At 35.8% G+C, this 20,728-nt stretch overlaps 1 protein-coding gene across 1 annotated transcript; it reads right to left on the bottom strand.

The window, feature by feature from the left end:
• Positions 1–15,023: 15,023 nt before the first annotated feature.
• LOC122026077 (two-component response regulator ORR24-like) lies at positions 15,024–18,738 on the bottom strand. Its single transcript, XM_042584715.1, has 6 exons — positions 18,195–18,738; positions 17,681–17,833; positions 17,053–17,445; positions 16,859–16,935; positions 15,319–16,593; positions 15,024–15,241 (listed from the first exon to the last, which is right to left on the bottom strand). The coding sequence occupies exons 1-6, from the start codon at positions 18,319–18,321 to the stop codon at positions 15,176–15,178; spliced, it is 2,091 nt and encodes a 696-aa protein (XP_042440649.1). The 5' UTR covers positions 18,322–18,738; the 3' UTR covers positions 15,024–15,175.
• Between the last annotated feature and the right edge of the window lie 1,990 nt (positions 18,739–20,728).

Raw genomic sequence — 20,728 nt, forward strand, 5'->3', positions numbered from 1 at the left:
AAAAAACTAACTAATTAATTTGAAGCGAAAACCATTAATTAGTTATACCTTTCTTTGTAGCTAAAGACCTCTTGATCTTCTGTTGTATTCCTCTTCTCCTCTTAGATGTTGTGTGTGTAACGATCTACCAAGATGAAATCCACCCGAACCACTTCTTCTCCTCCAAGACTCTAAAGCCACCAAAGGATGCCAAAATAGGAAACTACCTTCTCTTCCTCTTCTGCTCCAAATAGCCGGCCACCAAGGAGATGGAACTTCTTTGATGTGCCACTGGCCTTGAGAGAAAGAAAACAAGGAGAAAGAAGAGAAGCAAGGGTCGGCCACCAAGGAAAAGAGAGGAGGAGGTAAGGTTGTGTGTTCTCTCATGAGGCATCCTCTACCTCTCTTTTATAATCCTTGGTGAATGCAAAAAAGGAAAGTATTTTAAATAAAATTAAAAACTTCCTTTTAATTTCTATATGGTCGGCCATAGCTTGATCAAAAGAGAAAATTTTAACAACAATTAAAATCTCTCTCTTTTAGATTTCCTATTATGCATGGCAATAAAGGAAAGTTTTAAAATTAATCTCTCTCTTTTAAAACATGTAGACAACTACAAAAAAGGAAAGATTAATTAAAACTTCTCTTTTTAAATTATGGTTACAAACAAGAAAAGTTTTATCAAAAATTAAAATATCTCTTTTAAGCATTATAGATAACTACAAATAAGGAAAGATTTTAACAAAATTAAAATCTTTCTTTAATCCTTTATAGATAGCTATAAAAAGAAAGATTTTAAAATTTTAAAACTCTCTTTTAAAACCATGAGGATAGCTATAAAAGGAAATTTTAAAATTAAAATTTCTCTTTTAAATCCCTTCATGAATGGCTACAAAAGGAAAAATTTTAACAAAAAATAAAATCTCTCTTTAGTTCTAATGGTGTGGTCGGCCCCATGCTTGGACACCAAGCATGGCTTGGCCGACCACCTCTTAGGCTTCCAAGCCCATGCTTGGCCGGCCCCCTTGCACCAAGCAAGGATGTGGCCGACCCATTACTTGGGTAAGAAGTGGATTTTATAGGTACAAGGATTTATAGAGGCTACAATAGGGACCGAGAGGAGAAATTGGTTTTGGTCTCCCAATGAGCTTGAGCTTCCCGCGTTCACCCCGAACACCCAACTCAAGTTCATCAATAATAACTCATCCCACTAAAGAGTTATTATTGAACTACCGCACCAATCTCAAATTACATTATGAACTCCTTCTTATCATGAGTGCGTTAGTCTCCCTGTGTTTAAGATATCAAATGCCCACTAATTAAATGAGTTACTGACAACTCAATTAATATCTAGATCCAAGAGTAGTACCACTCAACTTCATTATTATGCCGGACTAAGTCCACCTGCAGGGTTTACATGATAATCCTTATGAGCTCCTCAAGGGGACATCATCAACCTAGATTACTAGGACACAGTTTCCTTCTATAATCAACAACACACCATATAAAAAATATCATTTCTCAACTTATCGGGTATTTTGATTTATCGAACTAAATCTCATCCATTGATAAATCAAATAAATAAATACTAAGTATACGTGCTTGTTATTATATCGAGATTAAGAGTACGCACATCCATAATAACAGAGGTTTTGTTCTTTATGTAGTCAGTATAAAAATAAATAACCTCAAATGGTCCTGCTCAATACACACATTGTGTACTAGTGTAATTTTATAGTTAAGATAAACTAATACCAAATTACACTACAATCATTCCAATGGTTTGTCCCATTCCATCTTAGTTGTGAGCTACTATTTATAATTTATAAGGAGTTGATAACATGATCTTCTGTGAGGCACCACACACTATGTTATCTACAATATAAATTAAATGGACAACTACATTTAACATAAATGTAGACATTTAACCAATGTGATTCTTATTTCAAAATAAATGTTTACAAAAAGCTAGACTTTTAGTATACATCCTAACAGAATCCACTAAGACTTTTGTTTACGATAACTTAGGAATTTCCTGTAAACTCAGTCACACTTATTAGATAACAATATAATTTAACTTTGAACTCTTTGTCATTATTAAAACACAGGTTTGATTATCTGGTACTCCCTGCACCAACACAATGGTCTCATCATAATCTCACACATATAGCCACAGTTGGAGGGTCCCTTAATATTTCTTTATGAACAATAAACAATAAGGAGAGCATAACAATTATGGGCTATCAACGAAAGTTCTACCACTATCTTAGTGGGAAATAATAGAGAAATTAGCGAAAGACATCTTAACCTCACAAGCTCAAATGCACAAGTACATCAAGCAAATGAATTCTAAGTGAGATGGCAGAGACTCATCATGTGTCAGGATGTCAACTCGACTTTCAACTTGGGAAGAGCTTCAGATAAGCAATGATAATGAGGATGAAGGCATCGAAACATTAATTGAAGAAGATTAATTATGTCTACTGGCGCATCAATTGTTGCTAATTTTGATGTCGATATATTATTTCTTGCTTGTGATAATGTTATGGATGGAAGTGTTGGGAACTGTGTTGTGGAAGCAATATCTCAAGAATCACTTCCTTTGTTCCCACAACCGCTTAATACTATGATAGTTGTAAGAATTGAGTAAGTTATGGATAAATGTGTAGGGACTTATGCAGAGATAACAGAGCCCCAAGAATTACCACCTTTAGTTGCATTACCACCTAAGCAAGAACCAAAACGATCCTTTGATCTAGAAATAGTCACAACCACTTGTTTAGAACTTTCAAATACCTCTCAGCAATGTAAGGTGAGTATATCTAGTGATCTTTTAGAAAATTTCATAGAAGTGTCTATAATTGATTTTATGGGCTTGAAGATCTAGAGTATGAATGTTAAGTGCAATAACATAGACTCACTCTACACTAGAAAGTCAACTCGACTCTCAACTTAGGAGGAGCATAAAAGAAGTGAAGATAATGAGGATGAGCTTGAGGAACATGAAAGTGAGGCCTTGACAGTGGAGTGCACTACTCTAATTCAAATATCTCCAAGTCTCAAGGATGTAGAAGAGCCTCCCCTACCCACATGTGAAAACATGTTTGACGATACTCTATTTTTGGTGATTGGCAGTGGAAGATTGTATTTGATATATCTAAAACTAATAATGTCACGCCCTAGAGGAGCCCCTACTCGACAAACGAACAGCATCTCCCCTGTAATAGTAATAAATGAAATCTAAATACATAGCCACTCGACTGTACATGTATAATAATAACCTACAGCCCACACGGCTAGATCAACAACTACACAGTTGTATACACATCCCACGCGGCTAGAAATAAAACAAAATACAGTGGAAGACATAAAGGAAAACCCATAAATAAAACATGACAGACTGCTAGTCGACTAGTCTTTACACAACAAATAACAAACGAATAAAAGTAGCCACAAGGCTAGACACCAAGTCCACGACAAAATATTACAATGCCAAGTATACAAAATCTAAAGAAATGTAAGAAAAGCATAAAGCAAAGTAAAGACGATTCTCCTATATGACGTGGGATCGACAGACAGAATACTCCAAGCAACTCTAATCATCAACCTACTACCTAACGAAAAGATAATACACAAATGAGGCGGTGAGTGCTGATGACTCAGCGGGTAATAGATACGATAGTGCATGTTTAATATAAAACAAGAAGATCAAAGTATACAGTCTTAGTAGGGATGTAAGAATATGATTATATATGATATAATTAATGCATCTATACATAACTGACATAATGAATACACATAATCGTATCTGGCATAATGAATGCACATACCCAATTTGGAACCAACACATATAGTATAGTGATTAGTAAAGACACTAGGGATCGACAACAGATATGCTCATAATACTTGAGCAATATAACCGACAGTATATACATGTACGATAAATGAATATGTATGAAGAATGACAACCATATGCAACAATCATATATCAAGTATATGCAGCAATCATAAGAAAATATAGATATATCTTTGAAAGATGCACCGTGCATCATATGCAATATGCACGTGCATGCAATATGGTCACTCTTGCGCACCCCTCAAGATACCACAACCACTATGTGGCCAAGATGATGGAACAATGACAACTGTACTACCCTCTGATACCACTATAGAGTGGCCAAGGTGGATAGTTTGCTAAGTAGCTATCTCACTACATAGCATCGGAGTCCTTGACTGCTCACAATGTTAGATATCACTACCCTCAAGTGGCCGGGTGGCACGACAGGACTAGCTCCACACCAAGCTACCACTCTCCCTCAGTGGTCGAATAGACAACTAAAAATGATTGATGACTCTCTCACACTACAAGGGAGATAATGGTCATCATCATATATTGAAATGTTGAACATGATATAAATAATCATGATATCGATATGATCATCATCAATGCAACATTCCAATACACATAAGTACCTCTAGTACATGATCCATCAATCACCTAAGTCCATAGGCATGAATAGATCTCCAAAAGGTACAAAGTAACACCTATCATACACCCTACACAAGTGATTATGCGACAACAGAGGTTCAATCAACCTGATATCTCCAAAAGTACACAACAAACCCATGTATGTACCCAATATAGGTTTAATCGACTCAGTGCTGTTGGTGAGGTTAGCACTAATGGTCTAACTCAGGTTTTGATGAATGACAAATTAGGTTAAGTTAGGTTTGTCGTTGTCTAACACTCTGATCGAGTGTGCAGGCGAAGTCCAGATAAGTCGACGGGCTGACCGGATGTCTGGCACAAAGCCCAGCTAGGTCAACGGGCCGACCGGATAGCTGGCGAGAAGTACAAGCGGGTCGACGGGCTGGTCGGACGCTTGGCATGAAGTCCAGCTAGGTCGACGGGCTGACCGGATAGCTGGCGAGAAGTCCAAACGGGTCGAAGGGCTGACCGGACGTCTGGCAGGTGAGTAAAGGTAAGTCACTGGAAGGGAGTGACTGTGAGGATGCATTCCCGGGAAGGGAACTTAGGCGCTGATCCAACTTAGAACAATTTCGGAACTCTAAGTCAAGATCTTGACTAGATTCCGATCTCAGAGAGACGAAATCTAATTCATATTCTTTTCTATCAAACTATAAACTATGCTAATACTTTATGTTACAGGATATATATTATATATTTGCCTCAGACTAACCTTGTCTTGCAGGAGAAGATGTTGCTTGGAGAAAGGTGGTCTGGGCGCCCGGAGGGGATCCGAGCGCTCGGAGGCAAATTTTATCCCCTGACGCGACGTCGACACGTGGAGCCTCCTGGTTGGGTCGGCTACGTCATGGTCGAGGCGTCCTGAAAATTCCAGGCGCCCCGAGCCTCCTATATAAGGAGGGTCAAAGACGGAGCTACAACAACAACTCAGAATTGACGATCTACTCTCCTGCGCTCCTACGACGTTGCGATGCTACTCCGATAAAGCTCTGCTCCTTTTTCTATTGTTTTATATTTGTCGGTATTTTTCTAGCTTTTCTGTACATAATTCTTGTAATCAATTATTCAAATTTCTAGTGGATTGCCCAACGAAAGCACTCGACGAGTGCGGCCCTTGGAGTAGGAGTCGACACAGGCTCCGAACCAAGTAAAAAGAACCTGTGTTAGCCTTGCTCTTTTCTACTTTAGTTTTCCGCTGCATTTACTCTTCTCGAACATTTTTCGATATTCACCCCCCCCCCCTCTATCGACTTTCATGATCCAACAAGTGGTATCAGAGCAGGTACCGCTCTAATTTGGTGCAACCACCAATCAGACAAAGGGGGGATCTGTTTTAAATTTTTTTTTCTTCATTTCTTTTCGTCTTTGGTTTTAAGTTTTTCGTATAATTCCAAACTGGTATTATTACCTTTTTGGAAAAAAAAATTTCATTGCAATTAAATCTAAATTGGTGCAACACCAATTTAGTTCTTTTTTCATTATTTCTTAATTCTTCCCACACTACTAATCCAAGACCAAGTCTTGGGATATTTTGTCTAGTTGTTTACTTGTGTACAGGATGTCTCAGATCGAAGGTTTTAGTACGGTGTGTCCTCCCCTATTCAACAGGGATGATTTTCCATACTGGAAGAAAAGGATGGAAGTCTATCTAAAGACAGACTTCGATCAATGGCTTAGCGTCACAAAAGTCTACAAACCAACAGTTGACAACTCTGAAAATCTGCTTGATCCAGAACAATGGACAGCAGACATAAAGAAGAAGGCATCAATGGAGAATAAGGCGATCAATACATTACAATGCAGATTAACAAGAGAAGAGCTGAACCGGGTCGGGCCGCATCAGAACACTAAAGAGCTATGGGATAAATTGATCGAGATGCACGAAGGAACTAGCGACGCTAAGGTAACAAAAAGAGATTTATTATTAAATAAAATATTTAATATAAAAATATAGGAAGGAGAAACAGCGAGTCAGCTGCACGCGAGGATCAAGGATATCCTCAACGGGCTCCATGCGATAGGCCACCAGATGGACAACAGAGACCTAATCAGGTATGCGTTAAACGCATTCCCACGCAATAGTTTGTGGGCATCCATCGTGGATGCCTACAAAATTTCTAAGAATTTATCTAAACTTAAATTAGATGAATTGTTTTGTGAATTGGAGTTACATGAGCAGACTAACGCTGGAGCCGAGAAAGTTGTTGATTTATTTGCAGGTTCCTCCAAAGAAAAGAAGAACAAGCCTGAACTTGAAGAAGACTCTGACCAGAACTCTGAAGATGAAGAACACCTGGTGAACCTGGTAAGGAAGATGTTCACCAGAAGGAAGAGAAGCTTCAGCAAGAAGGATCTACAAAAGATCAGTTCTCCAACCGATTCGAGGAACGTGACATGCTACGGATGCAACAAGAAGGGGCACTACAAGAATGAGTGTCCGAAATTGAAGATCAACAAAATGAAGCTTACCAAAAAGAAGGCCCTCAAAGCGACGTGGGGTGACTCCTCCTCTGACGAATCGAAGGCCGAAGATCAAAAACATCAGAGCCACCTCGCGCTGATGGCCCGCGAAGCAGAGTCGGAAGATGAATCAGAAGACGGGTCCGAACTCGAATCTTGCCACGAGTCCGTACTCGTTTCCGAAGGTTCCGAAGAGGTATACCTAAACTTAAACTGAAAGTTTTTTAAAATTATTTCTTTCTTAAATAATAAGTTAGTTAAATTAGAAAATGAAAACAAATTGCTCCTTGAGGAAAATCAAAACATCAAGGAACAAATCACAAATAACAAACCAACTCAAGATCTAACACTTGAGGAGGAGAATTCATCATTAAAATTAGAAAATAATAATTTAAAAGGTATGTTAGAAAAATTTACTACCAGATCAAAAAATTTAGACTTAATCATAAATAATCAAAAAGCATGTTATAATAAAACCGGACTCGGATATAAGTCAAACTCAAATAAAACTTTTAAATCATTAATAACCCAATACAAACCAACGAGTAAAGCCTGGGTTCCGAAAGCGTGTTTGATCACGCAAGTAGGACTTAACCAATACTATATACCTAAAGAAAAAAATACATTATATAAAATCGAATAAACCAAATCAATACAAACCAAAACCAAAAAATTCAAAATCTAAATATTTTAAAACTCACCAAAACTTAGACTATCACCAAGTAAATTATAACTATAAAAGAAATAGACATAAACCTAGAACTAAAAAGTAATGGCCAATAATTCAGGGGGAGGCTCCAGAATAGCTGGCACCTCCAAAACTAACCTATCTAACAGGGTAACCCTAACCAACCTACCCGGCAGGGTAATTAGGACTAGTTAAAAAGGGTTCAAGTTTAACTTGAAAAATAGCACTGGTGAAATTTTGGATGATAGTACGTTAGGGAAGCTTAGTCTATGCATGTCTAGGAAGATATGACTTCGACCTGGTGCATTTGGCTAAGTGGAACTGATCGAAGCTACCCTTTATGGATCCTAACCAGTTAGACCAAGGTTTTGTACTGAGTCCAATGGATAGGACTATTTGAAAAACCTCGAAGACATGATTACTCTAATGATGTCCAAGTGACTCACCATAGCCTAGAAGTTTATCCAAAGAATGCCTATTTGTTGAACCCAAAGCTAAACCTGAATCTAACACAAGTTAAAACCAAACCTTAAAATTGAACCTAACTCATCTCACAAAATAATAGGATTCCCTGATTGAAAACATAAATTGGGTGAGATGACTAAGGACTCACTTAAAATTAAATTTAAAATTTTTTTAACAATTAACTTAAATTTTTTAAATTAAAAAATTATTTTAAATTAACTTAATTTTTTTTAACTTAAAAAAATTATTTTAAAAAAATAAACTTAAATTTTTTTCTTAAAAAAAAATTATTTTAAAAACTAAACTTAAATTTTTTTAACTTAAAAAATTATTTTAAAAATTAAACTTAAATTTTTTTTAACTTAAAAAATTATTTTAAAAATTAAACTTAATTTTTTTAACTTAAAAATGTATTTTAAAAATTAAACTTAAATTTTTTTTAACTTAAAAATTTATTTTAAAAATTAAACTTAAAGTTTTTTTAACTTAAAAATCTATTTTAAAAATTAAACTTAAAGTTTTTTTTAACTTAAAAAATTATTTTAAAAATTAAACTTAATTTTTTTTAACTTAAAAAATTACTTTAAAAATTAACTTAAATTTTTTTAACTTAAAATTTTATTTTAAAAGTTAAACTTAAATTTTTTTAACTCAAAAAATTTATTTTAAAAATTAAACTTAAATTTTTTTAACTTAAAAAATTATTTTAAAAAGTAAACTTAAATTTTTTAAAAAAAAAATTAATCTTATTCAACTTACTCTTATCAAATCTAAAGAATGACTATAAGTCCAAAATGTAGACTAACCCCAAAATTCTTACCTATTGTAGGAAACTAAGTAGATCTTGGACAGTGGTTACTCCAAACATATGACTGGAGATCACACCAAATTCACTCAACTCACCTACAAAAGCCTAGGAACAGTTGTCTTTGGAAACAACGGCAAACTCAAGGTAATTGGTATAGGTAATATCGAACTAAAAATTAACTTTATTATTACCAATGTTCTACTTGTTGAAAATTTCAAGTATAATATCCTAAGTATCAGTCAATTGTGTGATACTAGATATAAAGTTAGGCTTTTATCGACAGAATGCCTAATCAAACACCTAGACAACCCTAACATAAACCTAAAAGGGTTTAGAAAAGACAACATCTATACAATCAACTTAACCACTTCTTCAATTAAGTGTTACTTAACACAAAAAGAAGAAACCTGGTTATGGCATAGAAGAATGTCACACACGAATTTCAGAAACATAAGCAGACTAAATGGATTAGTTAGAGGACTACCAAAATTACCTAACTTAGATTCAACCATATGTAATGCTTGTCAACAAGGTAAACAAACAAAATCTACCCACAAACCAACTAATCAATCACAAACCAATTCAATATTAGAACTTTTACACTTAGACCTATTTGACTCCCACGGAGTCAAATCAATAAATGGAAGCTTATATTGTCTAGTAATAATAGATGACTATACTAGGTTCACTTGGGTCAAATTCTTAAAAAATAAAGATGAAACATTTGAAATATTTACAAATTTTTGTAAACAAATTGAGAATGAAAAAGATATTAAAATTAAAAAAATTAGAAGCGACAATGGGGGAGAATTTAAAAATCATAATTTTAGTAAATTTTGTCTTGAAAATGGATATCATCACGAATTTTCGTCTCCGAAAACCCCCCAACAAAATGGAATTGTAGAAAGAAAAAATAGAACCTTACTTGAAGCTTCTAGAACGATGCTAAATGAGTATAATCTACCTAAGTATTTTTGGGCAGAAGCTGTTAGTACAGCCTGCTATGTGCAAAATAGAATAACACTAAATAAAACACACAATAAAACCCCTTTTGAAATTTACTATAACAAATAACCCAATATAAAATATTTTCGAGTTTTTGGGTGCCCAGTCTTTATCCTAAACACAAGAGAACATTTAGGAAAATTCACTTCTAAAATAGAACATGGAATTTTTATAGGCTACTCCTTAAACAGTAGAGGTTACAGAGTCTATAATAAAGTGACATTAAGAATTGAAGAGACTACCAATGTGAAATTTGAAGAATCCAAACAAGACCTAGAACAAACTCAACTACAACCAATTGAATTTGTTCAAGAAAACAATAATTCTGAAGGAACCAACCAACCTCTAAGTCATGAAGAAGAAGAACAACCTCAAGAGAGTCAACCTCCTAGAACTATTAGAGTCAACCCAAATCACCCAACCAGTCAAATAATTGGTGATCCCGACCTAAGGGTTCAGACTAGGTCATCCTTTAGAAACCTAAGTCAAATCTCATTAATTTCAAAATTTGAACCCAAAACAATGGCTGAATCATTACTTGACCCAGACTGGATAATTGCGATGCAAGAAGAACTAGTTCAATTTGAAAGAAATGAAGTTTGGGATTTAGTGCCACCACCCAAAGATAAAAAGATAATAGAAACAAAATGGGTATTTATAAATAAATTAAGTGAAAATGGGGAAATCACAAGAAATAAAGCTAGATTAGTGGCTAAAGGGTTCAATCAAGTAGAGGGACTTAACTACGATAAAACTTATGCCCCAGTGGCTAGACTAGAGTCCATTAGAATGCTACTTAGTTATGCAGCCCAAAAAGGATTCAGACTCTACCAAATGGACGTTAAGTCAGCCTTCCTAAATGGACTAATAAAAGAAGAAGTCTACGTAGGACAACCACCCAGGTTTGAAAATCTAGAATACCCTGACCATGTCTATAAATTAAAAAAGGCTTTATATGAACTTAAGCAAGCACCTAGGGCATGGTATGAAAGACTTACATCGTACCTAACTTCTAAAGGGTTCAACCAAGGTCAAATTGACCCAACCTTATTTGTTAAGTCGATACAAAAAAGATATTTTCATAGCCCAAATCTACGTAGATGATATAATTTTTGAGTCAACAAATTCAGAATTTTTAAATAAATTTACAAGCCTAATGGAACACGAGTTTGAAATGAGTCTAGTAGGTAAATTAACCTATTTTTTAGGATTACAAATCAAACAAACGAATGCGGGAAATTACATTTATCAATAAAAATATACTAAAGAATTACTCAAAAGATTTGGAATGGAAAATACTAAAGAAATAAAAACACCCATGGCAGTAAACACAATCTTAGATGATGACCCCAATGGAAAACCAGTTGATTTAAAATACTATAGGAGTGCCACAGGTAGCCTACTATACCTAACTGCAAGTCGACCAGATATCTTATTTGCAGTTAGTATGTGTGCTAGATACCAAACCTGTGCTAAAGAATCTCATTTGACTCAAGTCAAAAGAATCTTTAGATACCTTAAAGGAACAACAAATGTAGAAATTTGGTATCCCGGAACCAATAATTTTGAACTCATAGGATATTCTGACTCAGACTATGCCGGATGCAAATTAAACCGCAAAAGCACAAGTGGTGGATGTCAACTATTGGGTCCATCGCTTGTCAGCTGGTTCAATAGAAAGCAACACTGTGTTGTCTTATCTACAACTGAGTCAGAATACATAGCCATAGGAGAATGCGTTGCATAATTATTATAGATGATGCACACTTTAAAAATTTTAATTTGAACCTTACAAATGTAAAAGTGTTAATTGAAAATATCAGTTCAATTAATTTAACAAAAAATTCAGTGCATCATTCCAGAACCAAACATATTGAAATTAGGCATCACTTTATCAGAGATCATGTCACTAAAGGAGACATTGAACTCAAGTACATTGAGTCAAAGTCTAATTTAGCTGACATATTCACTAAACCACTCCCTGAAAGTGAATTCAGCAATCTACGTAGAAAATTAGGGATGCGTATAATAGATTAGGAATTTTAAAAATTGGTTTTCAAAAATGGTTATTCTCAAATTCTAAGGCAAAATACTTTTATGTTTTCAAAATTTTCTATTTTTAGAATTTCAAAACAGTTTTAGCCTTAGATTAGAATAACTCCCTAGAAATCATGTTCCCTCAGGACTAGCACTTGAGCATCTCACCAACACCCTAGGTTTACCTTGCTTGTGATTGCCAAACATAGAAAGGGGTGAGATGCATAGGCAGATTGCCTAGACTTACGATGCTTATTTCAGTGCATCGACACAAGTCTGGGCGTTAAATACCAAACAGACATTGATCAAGTTAAAGTTATTCAGTTTAGTCAAGCACTAACTGATTACAATCCACTTAACTTAACTAACCAAGTGAAAGCTGCTATCTTCTGATAGTTAGTAAGTACCTAATTGGTTAGATAGCTATTTTGAATGTCAGGTTTAGGGGGAGGATTAAATCATTTTTTTTACACTTAGCACCAAAATTATTTTCTTAGCTTTAAAAATAATGTCTTCTCTTAAAATTTCTTTTTAAAATCTGATCTTTGCAAATCTAATTTGATATATCTATTTTTGAAAACTAGTTTTTATAAAACTAAGCTTTTAAATTGGATTTTATAAACTAAGTTTTTGAAAATTGAATCTTTTACAAACTTAGTTTTAATTAGTTTTGAAAAGTAGATTTTTCAAACTTAATTTTGAACTTTTGGTTTTGAAAACTCATGTTCGAAAAGTGTTTCAAAGTTGAATCTTATTTTGAAAATTTTTAGTGGATCAGAAAGACCAAACACTAAGCAGAATACCAGATGGGTTGATCTAGCAGAACACTTGAAGGGTCAGATGGATTGAACATCAAGTAAGGAAAGTCATAGTGGGTCGATCGGACACTAAGAAGAAGAAGTTCAAGCAAGTCAACTAGACTGGATGTTTATTGGGTAAGTAAGGTAAGTCATGGAAAGGCCTTTCGATTCAGGAAGGCAGTGAAGACATCCCAGTTGAGATAAACCTTAAATGCCAATCTGACTAAAGGAACCAACTGAGGTTTCTAAATTGAGATATGATAGTCTTAACCATTAAAATAATTCATGCATATTTTATCTATTTCTAAATCTGTTTTACATTATTATTATTTTTGTTATTATGCTAATTTTATTTTGCAGAAAAATAAAGTTTCCAGTTGATCGAAGGGTTTGGTCAACCGATCCTAGCAGATAAGCACAAATCAAACCCATCCAAGCCATGAAGGAAATAAGTGCTCAATTGACTGATCAGGAGGATTAGTCGATCGAACACATATGGAAAGAACAGATCGAATGCAATTGAATCAAATAGTAAACAAAGTTCTAAAGTTCAGTCGATTGATCAAGAAGATCAGTTTATCGAATAAGCGGATTATGTTGGATTGATCTGATTGGATTGGAGCAAGCAAGGAAATATTAAAAGTGCAGTTGGTTGATAGGACGTTGAATCTATCAGAAAATCTTGAAATCAAGTGCAAAGATAGCAAGATCTGATTGGGTTCAGTCAACTAAATAAGTGTTCAATCGACCAGATAAAATCTATAAAAGAATCCTCGAGATCCAAGACTCCACTCATCAATTCTCAATTCCTCGTACACAACTCCTGCTTCCATTTCACCATTCGAGCAAGATCTGCACATCTACTCTGTCGAAACGATCTCTGACAACCTTCTCCGAAATTTACTCTCTTGTTGTCGATAAATTTAATATTGTATTTTATTAGGAAATTAATAAAGTTGGTATTATCTCCTAAGTTTTACAACGATTTCTCTCTTTACCAAAAGTTTTCGGAAAGAGGATTTTAATGAATTGCTTATCTAAAATGATTCATAGGATTATAGACCTTGGAGTAACGGTTGTTGGACTGTGAACCAAGTAATTACCCAAGTCTTTTGTTTTTATTTTCTACTGCATCTCTAAATTTTTGAAGGGTTTTAAAATGTTTAGGTCTATAAGAACTTTTGTCCCTAAGACCACTAATGAATCTAGAATGATGCCCACAATTCATATATGGTCTAACATGTATAACTTAGAGTATTTAGAGTTGTTAAATAATTTTTGCTAAAAGTACTTCATGAATTTTTGCAAGCAACATTTTAGCCACCAGTATCCCAAAGTCTCTAATTTGGAGTATTTAAGGCCATCAAGAATTCTTGAACAAAAATATTTGATGATCTTAAACTTCTCAAATTGGATATTTGAGACCATTTATAGATTGTAGACAACAACCTAGACTCACTGGTGGTCTTAAGTGTTGAGTGTTTAGGAACATTAAACACTTTCAAAAAGTCCTTGATTGGCAAAACACACCATATTAGAATCTTTGAGATCATCTATGGTAGTTTTAACTGAGTGTTTAGTGGCTTTGAAAATTCCAAATTGGGCACTCAAGATCATTGTAAGTTTAGAATGTTGTTTACGATCCATAAATGATCTCGGATGTCCAATTTCGGATGTTTAGGGTCATTAAATACTTTGTCCAAAAAGTATTGACAACATTTTAAATTCATTGGTGGCCTTTGATGTCCAACTCAGAATTTTCTAGAAGTATTTTAAGGCCCTAAACATTTTAAACTGGGCTCCCGAGGCCACCAGTGAGTCTAGAACACTCTATAATCCAAAGATGATCTCAGATGGCCAATTTGAAAGGTTCAAGGTCATTAAACACTTTTTAAGTGTGGTGTTTATAGACGTCTGTTGTCAAAACAAAAAACAAAAAAAAACAAAAAAAAACAAAAAAAAAAAACCTTTTTTTATGGAGTTCTCCATTTTCCATTCTCAATTGAATGTTTATAGATGAATATAGGGAGATTTGAGAATGGTACATCATGTCCAGCAAAAGAAAAAGATTAGGACTTTCATCGCATAACTGTCATGGAGTTTGATTTTAACCTACAGACACAGTCATCGTATAACTGTCATGTAGTTGCTTCTGCATCCCAAATGACTTGATTTCAATCTACAGACATTAATGTAACCTCGACCCCTAAGCTACTAAACAGCAAAAAATTGATCAAAGAATGGGATATCAGAAAACAAACAATGACTGTGCATTCGATAGGCAGCAAGCAGTGATCTCAGCTAGATGTTTCCAGGACCCTTCCATAAAAGCAATAATTCAGCTACATTCTCATTCATAATATTAGATTCTTTAAGAAACCAAAGATAAACTACAACCAACATAAACCATCTCATCAACCCATAATTGCTCAAATCCAATGAGATCACATGCAAGCACCGATTATGTAGAGATCACATCCCATGTCGATATCCCCAAACGTATCATCATCCTGCAAACATGGAAAAGGTCACACCCTGTGCATGCAGTTATTGGACAATCGACTAGTATACATGAAAAGATACTTACTGATTTGATCATGGAATTCACAACATCAGCCAGACAGGAACCGTTTGAGTTTAGGCCACCAGGCAAACTCGAGGTCTCCAATTCATGTTCACGTTTGAAATTAAGCTGACTATTAACAGTTGACCTGTCGATCATGCAATCTTGTCTGATGAGTGATGCCCCAAAGTTCACTTGGCCTTCTGCATTGACAGCCAACTTTTTATCATCAATTGCAATGTCCGATGTGTGAAACTGAGCAGTTTCATTGTTGTTCTGATGTTTGGGATACAAAGAACTTGAGTAAGTACTTGAGATTGCATTAGGATTAAAACAATAATCCCATCTCGGTGTAGAGTTGTCCAAGCTAAAATTAGACAATCTGGAATCATTGTGCACTGGAGGCATAGCAATTGTGCTCTCGTTGAGAGATGGAACATGGTTGTTGATATTATTGTTTGTGATCGCATTATGCAGAGCAGCCATTGTGTTTGAACATTCATCAAAAGTTTTGGTCACTGGATGAGAAGCTATCGAAGAAACATTTGCTCCAATGCTCCCAGAAGAGAAGACATTATTCCTGAAAGGGGCAAGTATTGGCAATGCATTAATAGGCTGATCAATTGATGCAGCAGCACCCTGCCATGAGCCATCACGAGATCTACTATTAGAAGTAAACAGAGAAACATCTTGAAGGTCAAAATCAAAAATCTCTGAACTTGAGGAAGGCATTCTGGCCAATGGATAATTGTGTATTCCTCCTGATTGATTGTGCTGCTTATTCGCCTGAACTAAAAGAGAATTCGAAGTGCTACTAGGAAAAGAATTGCTTTTAGGACCAACCAAAAGTCCAACACCAGAAAAGCCAGTGGGCAATTGGTTTCTCCGTTCTTGCTCCAATTTAAGTTGCGGAAATTGTTCAACCTCCAAACTCATAGGCACCCCATGGAGCAAACTCAATTGATGGTTGCCTGGTGATGTGATCCCTTGAATATTTCCTAATTCAGTACTACAAGAATTGTTTGTGCTTTTGTGCATTCCACCAAGCTGAACTGTCCGGGAAGGCAACAGCCCCTGCATTCCTAGAGTTGATGAACTGTTCATTCTACCAAGAACTCCGGTCGGTTGAAGAGATCCTATGGTCGGCAGTTGGCTTGATCCCCCAATTGCATAGTAATTTCTGAAACCATTCAGAGAAGCCATATTTAGGTATGATGAGCTTCTACTTCCTACAGCTGCAACCATGCAAGCTTGTTGGCCAGCCACTGCACTAAGCCTCTTCAAATATAGCCTATACTTCTGCAATCAAAAGAAATGCAAATGTAATTGCTACCCTCAATAAGAAACAAACAAGAAAGCGCAAATGACAAATCAACTAGTTCAAATGCTTTTCATCACCGCGTTAACTCTAGAACTCCAAGAGGACATTCTGCCTATTAAGAAAATTAACTTGTTCAAAGCATTGTCCATGGCCAAGTGCCAGAGATGTTGGTGCAAGCTCATGATGGAAAATATACTGGAGCGAAATAAATTTCACCATAATATGCAAAGTTGAGAAACATGCCTGTAGGTGGCTTGCAACATTCTCCCTTGTTAACTTCTCAACATTCATAAGGTCAAGTATTTTCTTTGGTACAGCCTCTGCATAAGAAAGAACAAAAAGCGAAAAGTTTAACATCAGTAATGGACCTGCAGTACATCTAATCCCTTTTTTTCGCTGTTCTATAAAGGAAAGCAAAAGAAAATGAAGATACTTACTGTCAATACCCAGTTGGTTAACAGCAGCAACGAATTTCCTGTGCAACTCAATCGTCCAGACAACTCTAGGCTTTTTCTGGTTAGATGGATCGTCATTCTCTGTGTTGTCTTCACTATCATTTTCATCTGTTTCGCTCTGATCCTTCCGCTTCTTGGTGATTTTTCCATTGAGATCATCTGCCCCATGACCATCTTCTGAGTTTCCAAGAGTCCTCAAGTCATCATCCCCATTCTCAGGATCATTACTGTATCTTTTTTCAAACTTCCTTCTCCTGATGACATGTTGCCATATGTTCCTCAGCTCCTCAATCCGCACCGGCTTTAGCAGATAGTCACAGGCGCCATGACTGATTCCTTTCATGACAGTTTGGGTTTCACCATTTGCAGATAACACTGCATCATAGCATATTAATCTCATTTTAATTGGAAAAAAAAACAAATTTCTCTCTTAGAAACCAAATGGTACCTGTAATAAAAAACATAAACTAAAAGAGTGGATTCCATTTCTGCTGGGAACTCCAATTACAAAATTGTAAGTTCATGGCAAGCGAGAATAATCATAACAATAACCACTATTATTTAATAGTCATGACAAAAACCATTAGTATTTGAAGTTGTTGGTACTTACTGATAACTGGCAAGTCCATCTCGAGGCCCACATGCTCTAATAGCTTGAATCCATCCATATCCGGCATATGCACGTCACTGATAACCAGATCAAATGTGTTTCTGTTCTCTCTCAGCATGTTCAGTGCCATAATTGCTTTATCAGTCGTCGTAACTAGAGAGCCAATTCAAACGACCATAAGTTCAAATCTTGCTTTGGGATGAAAACTATACAAAAGGGAATCATTCAATTTTTCTTCCAAGTAAAACAATACTCAACACAATAAAGAGAAGTATAAAAGGTCCAACAAGTAAGCATTAATGCAGTCGAATGACAGAAATAAGAGAGCAGTGGCTTAAACCACAAAGAAACAAGCATTCTTTTAACCATACGGGGGAAAAAAGGAGAAAAAATCATTCTACAGCAGTATTTTGCTTCAACAGATGTAGAAAGATGAACAAAACTCAACGTTCTAAGATGAAGAAGAAAAGTACAAACGAACGATAAGAAAACATAAGCAAATCTGGGGACAAACCCTTATACTGGCAGCGGACTAGCAGGACCTCCAACAACTTGAGGCAGATGGGGTCGTCATCTACTGCAAGGACGCGCATGCCCACAGGAAACTGATCCCTGATCCCCTTCGTCTCCTCCGCAATCATGGTTCCAAAGCAATCTCCCACAGATGTAAAACAACCGGAGAGAACTCAAACCCTCGCCCAACCTCCAAGATTCGACCTTCAAGCGCAAGAAAGCCAAATAATCGATTTCGCTGTTGGATAAAAAGCTCGCGCAACAGTCGAAGCAGGAGATAGCTTGAGTCCGTCCCCAGCACAGGGAGTACGCGCCAGGGAGAGACAAAGTTGCAAACTTTTACATAGAGATGCAAACTTTGGTGGTGCGGAGAGCGAAAGATGCAACCTTCGAGCGGAAGATGCGAACTTTAGATTAGATGGAACAGGTATTAGCGAAAAGAGGAAGGAAAGGGCGGAGGAGAAGAAGAAAGCAGCAGAAGTCAAATAGGGAAAGAAGAATGAGAGAGAAGAAAGAGAGAGAGAGGCAATGGGTGAAGGAGAGAAGGAATTTGAGGGCGAGGATGAGGAGGAATGGAGGGTAAGGATGAGGTTCTTGATCCGTACACCATCAATTATATGGACACTTTGCTCCCTTCCTTCTTTTGAGACTCTTTTTGGTCACATTTCCACTTTGCCATCATCAATAATCGCAACACAGGCAATAAAATCGCCATTGGTGACAATTTGGAGTTGGAATCTAGGGAACTGTGGGAGAGAAAAAGAAAAGCTTTATCTTTGTCCTCATCTCATGTGGCGTTTGATTTTCTTTTAGAAATAAGAATGAAAATAGATATTATAATATTATGGAATAAAAGTGGATATAAATTTGATATTATTTTTAAAAAAATATTTGATTAGTTGAATATTTTCAATCAGAATGAACTTAAATTTTCTATTTTATCCTTAAAGAAAAATAAGAGAAAAAATTAAATGGAAGAAAAGTTGAATGTGATAGAAACATATGATGAGAGAGAAAGTGTGATAGAAAAAAAATAAAGAGAGGAAAAGTATGATGAGAGAAAATAAGGAGAGAGTGTATGATAGGAGAGATTGAGAAAAGAAAAAGTATGATGAGAGAGAAAGTGTGCTAAGAGAGAGAGAGTGATAGGAAAAATGAAGAGAGAGAAAATATGATGAGAGAAAATGAAAGATTGAGAAGAGAGAAAGTATGATGAGAGAGAAAATGGTTTAAGAGAGAAAGAGTGATGGGAAAATGAAGAGAGATAAAGTATGATGATAGAAAATGAGAAATTGAGGAGAGAGAAAGTGTATTGAGAGAAAATGAGAAGAAAGAGTGTGATGGGAGAGAATGAAGAGAGAGAAAGTGTGATGAGAGAAAATGAGGAGAGAATGATAATAGAGATTGAAAAAAGAGAAAGTATGATGAAAAAATAAGGAGAGAGTGTGCAATAGGAGAGAAATTGTGATGGAAGATAATGAAGAGAGAGAAAATAAGGAGAGAGTGTGTGATGAGAGAGAAAATATGATAAGAAAGAATAAGGAGAGAGAGTGTGAAATGAAAAAAAAATTGAACAAATATATTAAGGGTATTTTTGTCCAAAACTTAATTCACATTCCTATTCCATCAAAACTCAAGAGAGGAGGTGGGTTTCATCCATACCCAAATTTTTAGATTTCATTCCAAAATCTTGATTCCATTCCTATTAACCAAACATAAAGTTTAACACCAAGAATAAATTCATTCCTTCATTCCCAAACCCTTAAATCAAACGTCACCTCAATTTTAACACCTTCCTATTCATCTCTCTCTCATCTCATTCTGGTAGGATTGTACACCGTGCCTTGTTAAACGATCATTGCAAGTTTCATCTTACCAAAAAAAATTATTTCATTTTATATTTTTTTCCTCATACTTCCGAAAACATTCATTTTGTAATTCAAAATTCATAAATAATCTTCCTTGCAACAGAAAAAAAAAATAAAACATAAATATAGTAAATGACATCTTATATAAAATCATGTCATCTTATATAAAATCATGTCATCTTCCTTTCAATGAAGACGGAGTAGTCTCTTACAGACGTTTAATACTCGAACAAAAACAAAGAATGAAATCAAAAATGAAAGTACAGTGTTCATAAACAAATGTTGTATTAAACTCCTAAGACCAAGATTCTATTTATAGTCTACTAGTCGAATATATCTGTTGGCTGATGGCAGCTCCGGACGCCTGGAGAAGGTCCGAGTGCCCTAGCGATGCACCTTATCTGCTTCGCAACGGCTCTTTAACGGTTTGATGATAATCCTTTATCCTCGTCCGAACGCCTGAACTGGTCCGAGGCGCCTGGATTGGTGTTGTCGTGGACTCTGAATGTCGTCCTCTCAACAACATCCCAACGGGGTGCCTGTTCTGGCCCAAGGTGATCCGAGCTACCAGATTGATCTAGGAGCCTCAAGTCCGAGCACCTGAACAAGTCAACTCCGTATTGACTTGTTCAGCTGTTCTAGTCACTTGGGTGATTCTCCTGTTGGT

This window comes from Zingiber officinale, chromosome 1A, assembly GCF_018446385.1.
Source record: "Zingiber officinale cultivar Zhangliang chromosome 1A, Zo_v1.1, whole genome shotgun sequence".
Lineage (NCBI taxonomy): Eukaryota > Viridiplantae > Streptophyta > Magnoliopsida > Zingiberales > Zingiberaceae > Zingiber > Zingiber officinale.

Excerpts from the sequence above, each read along its gene's own strand:
- LOC122026077 (XM_042584715.1), bottom strand. The coding sequence starts at position 18,321 with ATGATTGCGGAGGAGACGAAGGGGATCAGGGATCAGTTTCCTGTGGGC. Across the intron at positions 16,936-17,052 it reads TAACCAACTGGGTATTGACA|AGGCTGTACCAAAGAAAATA; the intron begins GTAAGTATCTTC and ends TTTCTTATGCAG. Across the intron at positions 16,594-16,858 it reads ATGTTGCAAGCCACCTACAG|AAGTATAGGCTATATTTGAA; the intron begins GCATGTTTCTCA and ends TTTTGATTGCAG.